Source organism: Thalassophryne amazonica, chromosome 1 (assembly GCF_902500255.1).
Source record: "Thalassophryne amazonica chromosome 1, fThaAma1.1, whole genome shotgun sequence".
In the NCBI taxonomy this organism is placed as follows: domain Eukaryota; kingdom Metazoa; phylum Chordata; class Actinopteri; order Batrachoidiformes; family Batrachoididae; genus Thalassophryne; species Thalassophryne amazonica.
In genome coordinates, this window is record NC_047103.1 from 45,351,780 (window position 1) to 45,370,776 (window position 18,997).

The following is an 18,997-nucleotide window of genomic DNA, read 5'->3' on the forward strand; positions in this document are numbered from 1 at the left end:
TCATGTGCTTGTCACTCTGCCCTTCTAGAAACCATAGGAACAAACATGATGCACACTACGTGGGCAAATTGTAGATGAAATATACAACATGAACGGAAACTAAAACACTGATTTAACAATAGACAGAATGTGTGACTGGGGATGCTGCCAAAGCTTTCCAACATTAATTTGAAGGCTAATGCCAAACACGTCTCTAGCTGTTTTGAGCACTGCTTTGGGCTCCATATCAAAAACAAGGAACTGTGTTACGATAGATAGATACGCTTGGAAACAAATGTTTCTAAACATTCCACATGATGTGGTGCTGAAACATTGAAATACAAATGAACAAATGGGCTGACACATTTGTTGAATTTTATATTATTGGCCAATAGTCATGTGCATGGTCTGTACATGCACTAACGTGCATGTTTGACCTCAAAACAGTGCAATTAAAAGTCAAATAAGTTCTGATTAAAGTGCATATTTTGTAAAATTTTAAAGCACCACCTTTTAACCTGAATGTGCTGGAGCATTTAATAGTTTCTATTCAAGACAAAATGGAACTTTTTTGTCATGTTTTTGCAAAACTAACTTCAGATGTTTTCAGAAATTCTCCTGAAAAACCACTTAAGTGTGAAATTATAACCTTATCAGCACAAGTAATAGTGAACTTTAGAAAGTAATAATCAAAATAAATGATGTGTACATGTTGTTGGGGAAATGATGACATTATGACAAAAACTGAGAGTGTGCAAAGTTGCAACTTTAATAATGCAATACAGTACCATTTTAATAGCATTTCTTTACAATGCGCCCAACCCCATTTTTTCCCAATAAATAAAACTGTAACTAATCTAATCATTATATGTTGTCCTGAAAAATTTAAGTTATTACTGGAAGGTCATCAGAACCCATTTAAAGTCACTGGCATCATGTATTTCAGTCACAAATCACATTCAATTATAAAAAACGTTTGGTAAATTTCACAATTCAGTGTCACCCAGGTGAAAAGTGAAGAATCATCTGGGGTAACAACCTACATAATTACATTTCTACAAATGATTCTCTTCACGCTCTCAGCTTAAATAGCAGATATACTCAATTTTACTTCAATTTAAAGATTAAATTTTGTTTTGTAGATCCGAGTACAGCATAAAAATGTGCACCCCCCGTACACGACAAAACTAAATCAGCACAGTAATGAAGGCACTTCATTCTGTAAGGTAAGATCAATCACAGTTGTTCGAACAAAAGACACAAGATTAAATAAATTAATTAATAAATAAAACAGCCTGCATAGCACAGCTAAAAAAAACACATAAAATAATAATATTAATAATAATCAACTTAAATATCATCCATTCTCTCTCTCAAAAACAAAAACTGTATTTGATTATTTTTGGTAACTAAAATATTACTTGAAAGAATAAAACCTTCTCTCTCTGATATAAAAATTACTTTGTGTTTGTTTCGCTTTTAAAAACATCATATATACAGACATTAATATAACCTGTTGCAGGAAAGTCCTGTACAAATAATGAGTCCAAGAATCCAGAGGTGGGAAGTGTCTGAGCCATGCTGGAACCCTCAGAGCCAGTCAGGCAGAAGGGGTGTGGTAGCGAGGCCAGGCCGCTGTAGGATGGGGCGGAGGACCATGGAGCCGCTGGGCGCAACTGGAGCTGCTATGTGCTACCTGATCCTCAGGGTCTGCAACAGACTGTAAACGTCCTCCTCCTTACTCAGGCCCTCAAACAGAGGAATCAGGTCCAGCAGCTCGGTGTCCGACATGTCGTCAAACCAGGACTGCACCGGAACCTGAGTTCAAAAGTAAAGGCAGATCAAAGAGAAAATGGAACTGATCAAAAACCCATTTGTCAGCTACTGCTAAAGTGTTGCATTTTAGGCAAAGAGATGCTGTGTGTTTTAAGTAGGGATGGCACGAATCCAGTTCTTTATGTCCAATGCTGATACCAATACTGAAACCTTCCGTATCTGTTGATACAGACACAAATCAGGGCACCTTCACACATAGTGCGAAGTGCACACTTACTGCGCATGACGCAGGAATTGTGTGCAAACTGTGTAATGTCGTTCCTGCCTCCAACGCCTCGTACACCTGTTGCAACAACTATTTGCGCACGCAAGCTCCTGAAAGACAAAGTGTGCACTGTGCGAACCCATCGCACCCTCTTGCGGCAGGTGTCAGCCAAATTCCAGGTGACACGCACGAACATCTAACACCGCTCGCATGGCACTTACATGGTACTCACAGAGAAATTTGTCTAAAGTCCCACAGGAGTGTGGCTTTGGTCTGTGCGCTGAGATGACAGGAGGTGTGTCCTCCCACTGCAGCGGCTGTGGAAATCTGTGGATCTGGACAGTCCAGCTGGACACCACGTATTGTGTTTGGACAGACATAGACAAACATCTGAAACCATTCGTTTGGCACTTGTGTAGCCATTCATGCTATTAGCACGACAACAATCAGCAGACGATCACTTTTGAGCTGGCGGTGAAATCTGTCTAAGTGTCCCCACAACTGTGGAATTGTCAAGTACACATGTGGCATGCCAGAGTGTTGGCTCCCCCACAACACGTGTGCGTGTGTTTCACAAGCTCCCCCCGCTCTCCCCCCAACATGTGCGTGTGTGTGGTTCGCTTTCACACGTGGTTCTGGTCCTCTGTCCAGGACCAGAGTTGTCAACAGCAGCGGCTGTTGAAAACTCTGGTCTTGAACATTACAGAACACGTACGAACACCAACATGAACACACTCGTGTGTGTACTTGCTGTCCTCACGTGGAAATACATAAAATCATATATCGCTTTTGTGACCGGCTGGAGAATGCGCACATTGACAGGCTGTCCCAGCTGAAATGGACTGTCCGCAGGTGATCTGAATGTCATGTCTGTCTGAAAGGACACGCGTGTACTGTGAGCGGCGCACCACACAACAATATGACAAGCCAACAGTGCAACAAATACCCCACTTTCAGTCACGTATCAGCAGAAATACACCATGACAAACACTATTTGGTCAGTTATCATGGCGCATTTTTCTCTTTTTTTAAAAAAATGTTTATTTCCTTGCTAATTTCAGGCATTTTTCCGGACCTTTTACAGGACATGTAGTGCAGTGGTAAAGTTTCTGGCTGGCAATCAGAGCTTTTGTCAATTGCAGGTTCAAATCCCGTGGGTGGCAATTATTTTTAATTTTTTTCACAGCAGCTGCGTGATGTGGTTACACATGCTCCAGCTGCTCAATTTCAATTTATTTTCATTTAAACAGTGGCAAATCACAACAAAGTTACCTCAAGGCACTTCACACAAGTAAGGTCTAACTTTACTAACCCCTTGCACTGTGTATCCGCTGCGACAGTGTCGTGCACTGTTGCATGCACGAAACTGCACATTCCTGGCTGCAGGTATGACAGTGACACGCTGACACTCTCAGTGGAGAATGGTCCACGTGTGACCTTGGACCAGAGACCTTCTTGTTGGGAGGCACCGAAAGAACTTACAAAGGTAGGCAATCAGGATCAAGGTCATGATCAGAAAATTAAATGGAAACATGGGGAGTTGGTGAGCACGCACACGTTACTAAGTGCACTTGTAGTTTTTAATTCAAATAATTTGACAAGCACACAAAATATTTATATATATATACTAGATATATATATCTAGTATATATTGGCATTTATATATATACTAGATATATATAAATATTTTGTATATATCCTGTTCCTAATGTTTGTTGATCACTCATTTCTATCCTAATCTTCAATCCTGATAACTGATCTTTGATCCTATTTAGCAACCTTTAAGCCTGAGAATAGTGTTTAGATCCTGATGGCTGACTTTTGTTTCTGACTGCTGACCTATGATCCTGAGTCTGACCTTTGTTACTGATCACTTATCTTTAATCCAGACGATTGAGCTAATCAATGAGCCTGATCATGTCTTTGATTATATTAGTGACCTTTATTCCTGACCACTGAATATAGATCCTCTGAATTTTTGACTTTTGATCCTAATCACTGACCTCTGAACGTGAACACTGATCTTTGATCCAAATTGTTGAACTGTGGTCTTGAACAATGAGCTTTGACCCTACTCTGTGAGCTTTGATCACAATAACTGATCGTTCATTCTGACTGCTGACCTCTGAACCTGATTATTTATCTTTAGTCCCAGTTATTGAACTTTGATCTTGATAATGATCTTTGACCCTTTTCGCAGAGCAGTGATCATGATCACTGAGCTTTCATCCTGATTGCTCCTCCTTCCTGATCATTGATCCTGGACCAAACATTTTCTTTTCTTTTTTGTTTAAAAAAAATCACCAGTCTTTCTACTTGACAATGAACCAGAGAACAGGATATGATTTTCTTTTCATTGCTGCCAAAAAGCTATTCATCTTGTATTTTTAAATGTTGTTTGGCTGTCTGAACAATTCTTGTGAACCTGAATCTTGACGGCCAAGCTTGTCTCAAAGAACTCTTGCAATATGAAACAGATTCAGTCCTCTTTTCCCTTTAGATGTGCAACCCCCTAGCAATGATCTTACACCCCCATTTGGGAACCAGTGTAACAACAGGCGACTTACAGCATTTTCAGGGTGGAAAATGTACGAGGCAGGTGAGTTGTCTACGATGATGACTTTACTGAGCTCTCGGCCAAGTCGGCTGAGGTCTTTAACGTAGTTTCCTCTGTGGAAAACACAGGATTCCCTGAAGAGCCGTTCGCGAAACACCCCCCACTGGTCCAGCAGGTCCGCCACCGGGTCAGCATACTAAATGGTCATAAACACATTACATAAATACAATGCTGATGTCACACTGACCACCATTATAGCATTACAACTTGAGGAACTACCTTTGCTAAACTTGCTGTGAAGAGAACACATTCAAAAAGCTCCCCCATCTTCTGCAGGAACTCATCCACATGCGGCCTCTTCAGTACGTACACCTGAAAAGAAGGCATGCCCTGAAAGATCTGATGAGTTTTTACAATGTAACTCTGCTACAGATCTCCATCTTCTCCGTTGAGTAGGTGCTGCCTCCAAGTGCAAGTAATCAAGCATAGGCCAAGGCCAACACAGAAAGCCTATCCTGGATTACTTGAACCAAGCTGCAGCTGTAATATGGAGGTTTATCCTTCAGACAGCAGACAGAGAACACCTTCAGCATCAAAGTCGGAAAGAAACAGAACTGCAGTCTGTCTAATCCTGCATATGAAGATAGAAAAACATTGGAAAGCCAAAAATGACCCCATGGTAGCATGCATGCACCACTCGCTGGACACTTAGGAAATGTGTGGTCATTCACGCTGTTAGCAGGAAAACAGTGAGCAGATGATTACTTTCAAGCTGGCTGTGAAATTTGTCTAAGTGCCCCCACGAGTGTGGCGTTGCAAAAAGTAACACACATGTGGCGTTAGAGGTGCCGGAAAAAATTGATTCATGTCCGAATTGTGATTCTTATTTATTAAGATTCTGAATCAATCCAAAATGTCCAAGAATCGATTTTTAAAAAGCATTTAAAAAACTTTTTCTCGCTTACTCGCTGCGTGTACTGTTTCAGACAACGGCCTCCGTACTGCAGCGTCCCTGCAAGGGGAGGGTCTGGCGTGCTTCAAACATTCGTGAGCTGCAGCTTAGCATGGTGGACGAAGAGCTAATTCAGCCAGCAGCGTCTTTGCTGAAGGCAAATGTTTGGGTGCATTTTGGATTTTACTATTTGCTGCGTAAGAAGGAGCTTGACATGACTTATGCAGTGCGCAAAATGTGCAAAATGAAAGTCAAGTACTTCGGAAACACTTCAAATCCGCAAGCCCACATGCTACGCCATCACCCGGAGCTAAAAGAAGCGGAGCAGCGGTATCTGCCGACTACTGACCAGCGCTTCGCTAAACTGCCAACCAACTCTGAACGAGCAAAGCAGATAAGTAAATTTGCATCTTTAGAATAACTTGATTAACCTTGTAAAGCTCCATTTTCTTAAACATAAACATTTTTTAAGTAATATAACTATTTCTCAGAGCTTTTTCAATCAAAAATCGATTCTGAATGGAATCGTTACCCCAAGAATCTGAATCGAATTGAATCGTGAGTTGTTGTAAGATTCACATCCCTATGTGGCGTGCGTGTGTATTGCACATGTGTCCCCCCCCGCATGTGGGGAGCTGGATAGCCACGTCTGAGCGCACACAGCATGGCGAGGTGCCTCTCAGCTGATCACAGCACACTGACAGCTGGAAATGACAGCTCAGTGCACACGATGTGTCACATTAAAAACACAGAGACCACCGCCAGGACAGGTATATAAATAATTATGACAATATCTACATGTGCAATTACATAACAAATAACTAAAATGAATGCCCACATAACACAAAGTGAGGTCTGGGCACTGAACGGACAGGGGGGCGTGTCTGCCAACAGCAGCTGTTGTTAAGATCTCTGCTCCTGGACGTCCCAGCTGGGGAACACGTACTGTGTTTTGAAGGACATGAGCTAACAACTGTCCTCTGTGTGAGGTGCGTGTCTGTGCCTGGTGTTCTCATGTGGAAATACATAAAACATCTTTTGCCTTTGTGCCGGGCTGCAGTGGCTGCACACAGTGCACCTCGGCAGGCTGCGGGCCGGCCCGACACGCGTGTCCATACATCATCTAATTTCTCTTTTTTGAAAACATACGTTTTACTTGTTGATTTTAAGCATTTCACATTCCTGTTATAAGACAGTGATTGTGGCACAGTGGTAAAATGTCCATCTATTAATCAGAGCTTTTGTAAATTGCAGGTTCGAATCCCGCAAGTGGCATTTATTTTTTATTTAACCAGGGTCATTTAACCGCAGGGTTCTGTATTGGATCCCCTTTTATTTATTATTTGTATCAACCCAGTGATTTTCACTAATTATACACCAATATCTCATCTTTCAGTGCCCAGTGATTGTAGTAATTATTTATATACCCAGTAGGACATAGTAAGACATAATGAGAGCACACTGCTTCATTCATGCCATTTCATGACTGTACGTATGTGACCATGGGTCATATACAGAGGAACAAAAAGATCATACTTGTATTGTCCGCTCGATAAGAGAAATTAAATATTGGACATTGCGGTGTTTTTCATGGTGTGTGGTTTTTATTTTTGTTTCTCCACGGCAGCTGTGCGATGTGGGTAGACACACTCCAGCTGGGTTTTATTTTTTTTATCTCCACAGAAGCAGCGCGATGTGGTTCCACGCGCTCCAGCTGCTCGCACTGTGTCCCGTTGTAGTGAGATCGTTCACGCCTGCCTGACGTCAGCTCGATGTTTTTGGAGTTCACTCATTCAGGCTGTTTCGCCGTGATTCGCCATGATTCACCCTGATTTGCCCTGATTCCTACTTATTCGTGCTATGTGTGAAGGGGCCCTAAGCTTGTTCTAGTCCATCTTACTCATTCCACTGGGGGGGGGGCCTATCCCACCAGTCATTCAGCGAGAGGCAGGATCCGCTGTTGGCAGGTCACTAGTCTATCACATGGCCGACACATTCATGCTCACACTCACACAATGGTAAATTCAGATTCACCAATTCATTTAAACCTGAACAAATAGGAGGTCTGTTAGAAAACTATGCAACCTTTTTATTTTTTAAAAAACTATATGGATTTGAATCATGTGCGCTTGCATCAGCCAAGCTTGAACCTTCGTGCGCATGCGTGAGTTTTTTCACGCCTTTTCTGTGGTGTTAAATCACATTTAACCTCTTATACAGTCTGTTTTTATATACAGCAAAACTCCAAAGACAAATGATAAAAACACTAAATTCAGAGTATTCTTTGATGTAGCTGTGAGATTGGAGAGAAAAACACATAATAAGGGAAACAAAATGACACAGTGACCTTAAAAAAAAGCCACTACAAATTATTTTTCTCACACTTGTTACTCATGTCACTCATATATTTTTCCAGCACTTTGGTACCTGATGAACTGTCCCATCAATCTCCACTGGAACAATGAAGTCTGCATTGCTGATGGGCTGCAGAAAGACAGGAGGGAAAAAAAAATTATAATCTTCTGTTATTAACTCAACAACAGCATAATATGACGAGTATAAAAAGGAGATGGAGAGAAGCCAGAATACACCAGCAGGTGCCGCAGGCGAACGCTTCACATTACAGGCTCGTTGTGTTTCTGAGGCTCCCTGTGCTCCAACACAAAGTTTCACAGTGTTAAGTAAAATCCATCCTCCGGGGAGAATCTCGGAGCTGCACGAGGTGACACACGTGCACAAATACAAAAGTGCTGCCGTTTCCTATATGGACTTGTGTCATCTTTAAAGCTAATATGTGAAAGGAAAAGTAGAGGAGGAGAGACGCTGGAGGGGCGCAGGTAGAAAACAAGCAGTACAGGGTGCAGTGAAGAGGATGAAAGGGTTAAGCAGGAGGTGCCGCTGTGTCACTCTACAAAAGCAGAGCCTGGAAAATAGGTGAAGGCAAAGTAAAAAAAAAATCCTTACATTTTGAGAAACCCAAAGTAAGTTTTTCAGTAATGTTTATGTTCACATAGCTGTTGAAAAATAGAGGATTACTGAAGGATCATGTAAAAGGTGGAACTGTGGTCTATAATCAACAAACATCCAATGAATGTTAAAATGATAAAAAATATTCTTTGGTAATGGTTTCCCCTTACATTGTCAGACCTGACATTAAGACTGCTTTGGCATTTTAGAAGGGCTCCATGGTGCAAAAAAAATAGTTTTATTTCCTTTTAGTGTTAAATATGGTCATGGTTTCACGTGAAACAACCTAGAAATTCCAGAAAACTGTGGGCCGTATTTGGATGGCGCAGAGGGCAAAAGCCCATTTGGGTTATGTCCTAGTGATCGTTGGCATTTAAAAAGCTGGAACTGCCAGTAACAAAACTGTGTAATACTGAGGAAGCAGACGCAAGTGAAAGTTCTGGTAATCTGTCAATCAATCAATCAATTTTATTTATATAGCGCCAAATCACAACAAACAGTTGCCCCAAGGCGCTTTATATTGTAAGGCAAGGCCATACAATAATTACGTAAAAACCCCAACGGTCAAAATGACCCCCTGTGAGCAAGCACTCGGTGACAGTGGGAAGGAAAAACTCCCTTTTAACAGGAAGAAACCTCCAGCAGAACCAGGCTCAGGGAGGGGCAGTCTTCTGCTGGGACTGGTTGGGGCTGAGGGAGAGAACCAGGAAAAAGACATGCTGTGGAGGGGAGCAGAGATCAATCACTAATGATTAAATGCAGAGTGGTGAATACAGAGCAAAAAGAGAAAGAAACACTCAGTGCATCATGGGAACCCCCCAGCAGTCTAAGTCTATAGCAGCATAACTAAGGGTCACCTGATCCAGCCCTAACTATAAGCTTTAGCAAAAAGGAAAGTTTTAAGCCTAATCTCAAAAGTAGAGAGGGTGTCTGTCTCCCTGATCTGAATTGGGAGCTGGTTCCACAGGAGAGGAGCCTGAAAGCTGAAGGCTCTGCCTCCCATTCTACTCTTACAAACCTTAGGAACTACAAGTAAGCCTGCAGTCTGAGAGCGAAGCGCTCTATTGGGGTGATATGGTACTATGAGGTCCCTAAGATAAGATGGGACCTGATTATTCAAAACCTTATAAGTAAGAAGAAGAATTTTAAATTCTATTCTAGAATTAACAGGAAGCCAATGAAGAGAGGCCAATATGGGTGAGATATGCTCTCTCCTTCTAGTCCCTGTTAGTACTCTAGCTGCAGCATTTTGAATTAACTGAAGGCTTTTCAGGGAACTTTTAGGACAACCTGATAATAATGAATTACAATAGTCCAGCCTAGAGGAAATAAATGCATGAATTAGTTTTTCAGCATCACTCTGAGACAAGACCTTTCTAATTTTAGAGATATTGCGTAAATGCAATCAGTGTCAGTGAAGTGAGTACACAGTTGGACAAAGCCACTAAAGCTCCCTGGAGTGAAACCTACAGCAATATATTGGTTGTTTTCAATTCACTTTCATATAATCCATCATCTCTGTGAAAGACAAACGGGCAGACAGACAGGGATGACAGTTTTTCTTCAACCTCCCAATCCTTTTTTTAAAAAAGCCTACAGCTGCCATAATATGCTGTTATATAAGCCTTCTCACTGAATGGTGCGTGGATCCACTGGTGGGCCGTGAACAACCCCTGGTGTTCCATTGTAAAAAATTTATAAAATATTAGTAAAATTTGAAATATCAATTTTAAATTGTTATATCATTCTAGCGTGTTGCCTGTGGGGCTCCATGGGCTCTAGATTGGTTAGTGTTTATATAATAGGTAGCTGATATTTTTCAAGTGTGGTAATAAATTATGCAAAGTTTCTATCATTGTGTTATAAACCAGTCACCATTTGTTTTATAATACATCTGTGTAGTTAATAAAATGATCTTCACGGAGGATTCGTTTGCGCGCGCACATGGAAAAAAAACTAGCTGCTGCTGCGGTGCTGTTCACTCTCCCCTCAAACTCTGTCATAAGTCCTGCTCACAGGCTTGCTGCCAGACAAAGGACATGTCCACATCAAGTATAAACTCCAGACATCTTCACGTCACTGCATATCCAGTCCCTGATTGGTCATCGTGGAGCGACAAGACAAAAAAGTTCAGATTTTTCAACTTGGGGAGGAGGGTGACGCGACGTGATATCGCGCCACAAACACGCCAATCGCTCAAAATCGCTTCATTCGCGTTGCTTCATTCGCATCCATTGCGTTGTGTTGCATGGCTTGAACTTTTGTGGCGCCACAATGCATCCTTGCATAGGGATAACATGGCAACCTGTCGCCGCCGTCGCTCGTGTCGCATGCGGTGTGAACCTGGCATTAGAAGAACTCAACCCTTTTATTTCCTGTTAATTATGTAATGTTTTAATGTTAATTTACTGTCTTAATGTATTTATAAGTTCGTTTAGGTTCTTGTCATATACAAAGTATTACTATTGTTTTATTTTTTTACTTCTCTTTTGTCATTTAGTTTTTGAAGACAAATTTCCCTATGGGGACCAATAAATCAATAAAACATTCTTGTGCATCCATGTATTTTAACATATTTACAATTATATTATGTACTTACATTGAACTTACTAAAAAATCAAATCACGCACGCAGGGATTCACGCTTTTAATATAAAGCTGATTTACCACCCCCTGCTGGGATGATGTGTTAGTTGAGAATGTAATTAGCAACGCTAGATAATATCTGTACTTTCAGCAAACATTATTAGTCCTATCACCGCTCCATTTTGGCAGCGTTCATCCTTGACCCAACATACATAAGCATACCAAACGGCAAATGTCAGCTCTTCACAGTTTGTCTGTGGAGAGCTGTTAAATGAACTAAATTGAAATAAATTAAATACATTGAATTGAAACAACCCTGTTAAACAAACATGAACCACAATAACAACATTTAAAACCTCAAAACCCCAAACTCCCCTGGTGTATTGCAGCACACACACACACACACACACACACACACACACACACACACACACACACACACACACACACACACACACACACACACACACACACACACACACACACACACACACACACACACACACACACACACACACACACACACACACACACACACACAGAGGCCACTTGGCTATTATAATGTAGATTCTAACTGGAAAGTGCTGCTGAAACTGTTTAAAAATGACTCCAAAGTCTGATAGTAGCATATATGTATTATTTTTTATGATTAACCCAATTCATATATAAAAAATTATTATTGTTTTTGTATATTTGAGGAGTTAGGTGGTTCATGAGAGTTTTTTTTTTTTTTTTTTTTATGGTTATTTGCTCCTTGGTCTGAAAAAGTTTGAGAAACACTGTGTTATATCAATATTACACCAATGCAGGTACTGGCAACAATATGGGCAGGCAAGTAGGGTGTACATGTGTTGTGAATCCGCTTCTGTAAAGGCACATCCGACTCTGGCACTCTTGACGATCTGTGCTGGACTTCCTAAAGTGCACAGAGCAAGTGTATTTTGGACATGTGCAACTTCACCTTGCTATGTACACATCACATAATCTGAGTGCAAAGTACAGAGCAGGGTGCAACTGGGAAACATTTAATCATTTAATTACTTATGAGTGCATTTAGGGGGTGGTGGTCAAGTGGATAATGCACTTGGTTTCAGTGCGGAGGTTTCCCGGTTCGAGTCCCACCCCTGCCACATTTCTCCAAAACTTGTGCCAATTCAACATGCAGATCCACCTTGGATTTGCTGTGGCGACCATGAGTGCAAAACAAGGGGGCAGCGGAAGGGACTTACTAATTACTTATGAGTGCCTTTAGGGCACAACATGAAATAAAGCAATAAAGCTGTCATCTCCTGTAAAAGCCAGGATGTGCCATCAAGTGGCAGGCTGCAAATTATTGTAGACAGTGGACTCAAGAAGACAGGGTTTTTTTTTTAGATGTTAGCCGTTATCAGACCTGCATGTAAAACATCAGCAAAAACAGCTGCCAAAGATCCCCGAGGAGAAACAGTGAAACAGTAAGGCAAAGTTTTGCATTCTACCATTAGTGTTTATTTTATTTCATTTAAGTGTTGTTTTCAAAGCAGTTTTTTACAGTGTACAAGCATAGTGAACACATCTGCGTGAACACAGCTGCGTGATGTGGTTACACATGCTCCAGCTGCTGAATTTCAATTTCAATTTATTTTCATTTAAATAGTGGCAAATCACAACAAAATTGCCTCAAGGCACTTCACACAAGTAAGGTCTAACTGTTGTGTGGGCCGCTGAAGAGGAGGTACTGCTGGCCCACCACCACCAGATGGCGCCCTGCTTGGAGTGCGGGCTTCAAGCACGAGAGGGCGCCGAAACTAGTGGAGTGACAGCTGTCACATCATCAACACCAGCTGTCACTCATCTACGTCATCCTCCATAAAAGCCGGACTGCAACTCCACTTCCCCGCCGAGAAATCAGATACCATTCAGGTAATTTTCTCTGCTGACTTAAAACATTGAGTAATAATCTGAACTTCTTTGCAGCCGTTTTCCTGTGGTGTTTTCCTTATCTGTGGGATTGGCGTTTGGTGTGATCAGCGACGGCTTCGCTTCACACCCCAACCAGATAAATGATTAGACAGGAGCTGCACGAGTGTGTGATTGGAGGTGGAGGTGCTCCCTCCCAAAAGAACACAGACTGTGGGATTACTGAGTGTGCGAACTCACACTCATCAATACTGTTTCTGTTCTCTGCCAGCAGTACCGGGTCTGACTGCTGAAGACAGTGGCCACCTGGGGCGCAGGGCTTGGCGGCTCCGGTGTTCTTCAGATCTGTTGGTGGTGGAAGCTGTGTGGGATCCGGCTCTTCTCTCGCCAGACGTCTTCTATCTTCGAGCCTGCCCACACGTCACCTTGTGTATAATTGACATTCCACCATATTGTTATTGTCTGTACTTCGTTGTGCGATTCACAACATTAAATTGTTACTTTTTGGCTTATCCATTGTCCGTTCATTAACACCCCCTGTTGTGGGTCCGTGTCACGACACCTTCCCAACAGGATTTCTCGGCCACTGTCATGGATCCCGAGGGGCGTCAACCAGAGCTTGAACAGCCAATGGAAGAGCGAGGTGCACAGGCGCCAGCAGGAGGCGTGTTAGGTGAGCTGCAGCAAATTCTAACCGCTTTCACTGCTCGGTTGGATTTGGTAACCGAGCAGAACGTTATTCTCAATCGGAGGAAGAAGGCTCTCAACGCCAGGGTGGAGGCGCGCGATCAAAGCGCTGCTGCAGCACCTCCTCCTGCTGGTCCCATGTCCGACACAGACGTTCCACTGGTCGTTCAACGACCCCCCCCCCACCATCCCCTGAAGCATACATAAGCCCTCCGGAGCCGTACGGAGGTTGTGTCGAGACGTGCGCGGACTTCCTAATGCAGTGTTCGCTTGTCTTTGCACAGCGTCCCGTCATGTACGTGTCAGACGCTAGCCGGGTGGCTTATGTCATTAATCTGCTTCGAGGAGAGGCACGCGCCTGGGCTATGGCGCTCTGGGAGCAGAACTCACGGCTCCTAACGTCATACGCTGGGTTTGTAAGGGAGTTCAAACAGGTTTTTGATCATCCCAACAGAGGCGAGACCGCTTCGAGCGTGCTACTGTCAATGAGACAGGGGCGCCGGAGTGCAGCCGAGTATGCAGTCGACTTCCGCATCGCGGCTGCGAGGTCCGGCTGGAATACCGTTGCACTCCGCGCCGCCTTCATAAACGGACTGTCTCCGGTCCTGAAGGAACATCTGCTGGCTAAGGAGGAACCGCGGGATTTTGACGGGCTTGTCGACCAGGGCCAAAGTGAAACCAAATGACAGACAAAGGAGGCTGGTCCGCGGGGAGTGTTTTTTCTGTGGCTCTAGTGGTCATATACAGAGGAACTGCCCCAAACGGTCAAACTACAATGCCCGTCCTTAGAAACTGGGCTAAGGGTGGGCCATAACACGCACGCGGGGAAGTCCCGTAGATCCGCACGAATCCCAGTCACGATCCTTAGTGAGGATTTAACCCTTCATGCCACAGCACTCGTAGACACGGGGTCGGAAGGGAATCTGCTGGACAGCAGATGGGCAAAGGAAGTAGGGCTCCCTCTGGTGGCTCTGCCTTCACCTTTGAAGGTACGGGCACTAGATGGCACCCTTCTTCCATTAACCACACACCAGACACAGCCCGTGACATTTGTTGTGTCTGGGAATCACAGGGAGGACATTGTGTTTTTGTAACACCTTCAACCTCCCGAGTGATTTTGGGTTTTCCATGGGTGTTGAAACACAATCCCCGGATTGATTGGCCGTCTGGGGTTGTGACGCAGTGGAGCGAAACCTGCCACCGGGAGTGTTTAGGATCCTCGGTTCCACCCGGTGTGACAGCTAAAGAGGAGGTCAAAGTTCCCCCCAATCTGACGGCGGTACCGGAGGAGTACCACGATCTTGCTGACGTCTTCAGCAAAGATCTGGCACTCGCCTTTCCCCAACACCGACCGTACGATTGCACCACCGATTTGATCCTGGGCGCTGAGTATCCGTCCAGCAGGCTGTACAACCTCTCACGTCCGGAACGCGAATCAATGGAGACCTACATCCGGGACTCCTTAGCTGCCGGGTTGATCCGGAACTCCACCTCCCCGATGGGCGCGGGTTTCTTTTTTGTGAGTAAGAAGGACGGCGGACTCCGTCCATGCATCGATTACAGAGGGCTGAACGAGATTACGGTTCGCAATCGATACCCATTACCTCTGTTGGATTCGGTGTTCACGCCCCTGCATGGAGCCCAAATATTCACCAAACTCGATCTTAGGAATGCGTACCACTTGGTTCGGATCCAGAAGGGAGACGAGTGGAAGACGGCATTTAACACCCCCTTAGGTCACTTTGAGTACCTGGTCATGCCGTTCGGCCTCACAAATGCCCCCGCGACGTTCCAAGCGTTGGTTAATGACGTCTTGCGGGACTTCCTGCATCGGTTTGTCTTTGTATATCTAGACGACATACTCATCTTTTCTCCGGACCCTGAGACTCATGTCCAGCATGTACGTCAGGTCCTACAGCGGTTGTTGGAGAACCGGCTGTTTGTGAAGGGCGAGAATTGCGAGTTCCACCGCACTTCTTTGTCCTTCCTGGGGTTCATCATCTCCTCCAACTCCGTCGCCCCTGATCCGGCCAAGGTTGCGGCGGTGAGAGATTGGCCCCAACCAACAAGCCGTAGGAAGCTGCAACAGTTCCTCGGCTTTGCAAATTTCTACAGGAGGTTCAGTAAGGGCTACAGTCAGGTTGTTAGCCCCCTGACAGCCCTGACCTCCACTAAGGTCCCCTTCACCTGGTCGGATCGGTGCGAAGCCGCGTTTAGGGAGTTGAAACGCCGGTTCTCGTCTGCACCAGTTCTGGTGCAGCCTGATCCTAATCGCCAGTTCACAGTGGTAGTGGATTCCTCTGACTCAGGGATAGGAGCCGTGCTGTCCCAGAGCAGGGAGTCCGATAAGGTTCTCCACCCTTGTGCCTATTTTTCCCGCAGGTTGACCCCGGCTGAGAGGAACTATGACGTCGGCAATCAGGAACTCCTGGCGGTGAAGGAGGCTCTTGAAGAGTGGAGACACCTGTTGGAGGGAGCGACGGTGCCCTTCACGGTTTTCACGGACCATCGGAACCTGGAGTACATGCGGACCGCCAAACGGCTGAACCCCAGGCAAGCCCGCTGGTCACTGTTCTTCGGGCGCTTTGACTTCCAGATTACATACCGCCCCGGGACCAAGAACCAACGATCGGATGCCCTGTCCCGGGTGCATGAAGAGGAGGCCAAGGCCGAGTTGTCAGACCCCACAGAGACCATCATCCCCGAGTCCACTGTCGTGGCCACTCTCACCTGGGGCGTGGGGAAGACCGTCCGGGAGGCCCTGACACGGAACCCGGACCCGGGGACCGGCCCGAAGAACAAACTGTACGTCCCACCAGAGGCCAGAGCTGCGGTTTTGGACTTCTGTCCAAAGCTCTCCTGTCATCCCGGGGTGCGCAGAACCATGGCAGTGGTCCAGCAGCGCTTCTGGTGGGCGTCTATGGAGGCCGACGTCCGGGACTACGTCCAGGCCTGTACCACCTGTGCCAGTGGCAAGGCTGACCATAAGAGGACTTCGGGACTCCTCCAGCCCCTACCGGTACCTCACCACCCCTGGTCCCACATCGGCCTGGACTTTGTCACGGGCCTCCCGCCGTCCCAGGGCAACACCACCATCCTCACGATAGTGGACCGGTTCTCCAAGGCAGCCCACTTCGTGGCCCGAAGCTCCCTACGGCCCAGGAGACAGCAGACCTCCTGGTCCACCACGTCGTGCGTCTGCATGGGATACCAGCGGACATTGTCTCGGATCGTGGTCCTCAGTTCTCCTCCCAGGTTTGGAGGAGCTTCTGCAGGGAACTGGGGGCCACCGTGAGTCTCTCGTCTGGGTATCACCCTCAGACAAACGGACAGGCAGAGCAGGCTAACCAGGAGCTGGAGCAGGCCCTCCGCTGCGTAACCTCCGCGCACCCGACGGCCTGGAGCACCCATCTGGCCTGGATCGAGTACGCTCACAACAGCCAAGTGTCGTCAGCCACCGGCCTCTCCCCGTTTGAGGTGTTTGGGGTACCAGCCCCCATTGTTCCCACTTGTGGAGGGAGAGGTCGGTGTGCCTTCGGTCCAGGCCCACCTCAGGAGGTGCCGCCGGGTGTGGCGGACCGCCCGTTCTGCCCTGTTGAAGGCCCGGACGAGGGCCAAGGCCCATGCAGACCGCCGGCATTCCCCGGCCCCTGCATACCAGGTGTGGTTATCGAGGACATCCCGCTGCAAGTGGAATCACAGAAACTCAAAGACAGGTTTATCGGACCGTTTCCCATCCTTAAAGTCCTCAGTCCGGCCGCAGTGAAGCTAAAGCTGCCAGCTTCACTGCGGATCCACCCAGTGTTCCACGTGTCACGTCTCAAACCCCATCACACCTCACCACTCTGCACCCCTGGACCTGCACCGCCTCCTGCCCGGATCATCGACGGGGAGCCGGCATGGACCGTGCGTCGGATCCTGGACGTCCGTCGTAAGGGTCGGGGGTTCCAGTATCTGGTGAACTGGGAGGGGTATGGACCCGAAGAACGCTCCTGGGTGAAGAGGAGCTTCATCCTCATTTCTACAACCGTCACCCGGACAAGCCAGGTGGGGCACCAGGAGGCGCCCGTTTGGGGGGGGGGGGGGGGCCTGTTGTGTGGGCCGCTGAAGAGGAGGTACTGCTGGCCCACCACCACCAGATGGCGCCCTGCTTGGAGTGCGGGCTTCAAGCACGAGAGGGTGCCGAAACTAGTGGAGTGACAGCTGTCACATCATCAACACCAGCTGTCACTCATCTACGTCATCCTCCATAAAAGCCGGACTGCAACTCCACCTCCCCGCCGAGAAATCAGATACCATTCAGGTAATTTTCTCTGCTGACTTAAAACATTGAGTAATAATCTGAACTTCTTTGCAGCCGTTTTCCTGTGGTGTTTTCCTTATCTGTGGGATTGGCGTTTGGTGTGATCAGCGACGGCTTCGCTTCACACCCCAACCAGATAAGTGATTAGACAGGAGCTGCACGAGTGTGTGATTGGAGGTGGAGGTGCTCCCTCCCAAAAGAACACAGACTGTGGGATTACTGAGTGTGCGAACTCACACTCATCAATACTGTTTCTGTTCTCTGCCAGCAGTACCGGGTCTGACTGCTGAAGACAGTGGCCACCTGGGGCGCAGGGCTTGGCGGCTCCGGTGTTCTTCAGATCCGTTGGTGGTGGAAGCTGTGTGGGATCCGGCTCTTCTCTCGCCAGACGTCTTCTATCTCCGAGCCTGCCCACACGTCACCTTGTGTATAATTGACATTCCACCATATTGTTATTGTCTGTACTTCGTTGTGCGATTCACAACATTAAATTGTTACTTTTTGGCTTATCCATTGTCCGTTCATTAACGCCCCCTGTTGTGGGTCCGTGTCACGACACCTTCCCAACACTAACCTTACTAACTCCAAGAGCAAGCACACAGGTGACATTGCTAAGGAAAAACTCCCCCTGAGGAAGAAACCTCAAGCAGGCCAGACTCAAAGGGGTGACCCTCTGCTTGGGCCATGCTACCGACACAAATTACAAAACATTCCATAAAACGAATATACAGGAAATGTTGCCGGTGCACAAGACAGGTGGGTTTCATAAACAGACAACACACCCATCTCTGGATGGAGCCGCACCTCAAACAGAGAGAGAGAGAGAGAGAGAAAAAAACACAGAATCAGGCATTAGAAAGACAACAAATACAGTAATTTGTCAGCATTAAGCAACAAGAAAAACAAAAGAAATACTAAGGTGATAGTCGGCCACTAGCCCTAAGCTCCACTAAAAGACCCAGAATTTAGATAAAGTTGATGCCGCGGCCCGCTCTGTTTCCTGATAAAATGAATTAAAAGAGTAAAA

General features: G+C 45.9%; 1 protein-coding gene across 4 annotated transcripts in view; it reads right to left on the bottom strand.

Moving 5' to 3' along the window:
• Nucleotides 1–724: 724 nt before the first annotated feature.
• ctdspla (CTD (carboxy-terminal domain, RNA polymerase II, polypeptide A) small phosphatase-like a) overlaps nucleotides 725–18,997 on the bottom strand; it is a 112,328-nt gene continuing 94,055 nt past the window's right edge. For all 4 annotated transcript variants that reach the window (XM_034168944.1, XM_034168948.1, XM_034168952.1 and 1 more), the window contains 4 exons: nucleotides 7,957–8,013; nucleotides 4,857–4,949; nucleotides 4,588–4,773; nucleotides 725–1,797 (listed from right to left, as the gene is read on the bottom strand). In XM_034168944.1, the coding sequence (XP_034024835.1) occupies nucleotides 1,672–1,797; nucleotides 4,588–4,773; nucleotides 4,857–4,949; nucleotides 7,957–8,013 (462 nt within the window). In that variant the 3' untranslated portion in view covers nucleotides 725–1,671. The remainder of the gene's footprint in view (nucleotides 1,798–4,587; nucleotides 4,774–4,856; nucleotides 4,950–7,956; nucleotides 8,014–18,997) is intronic.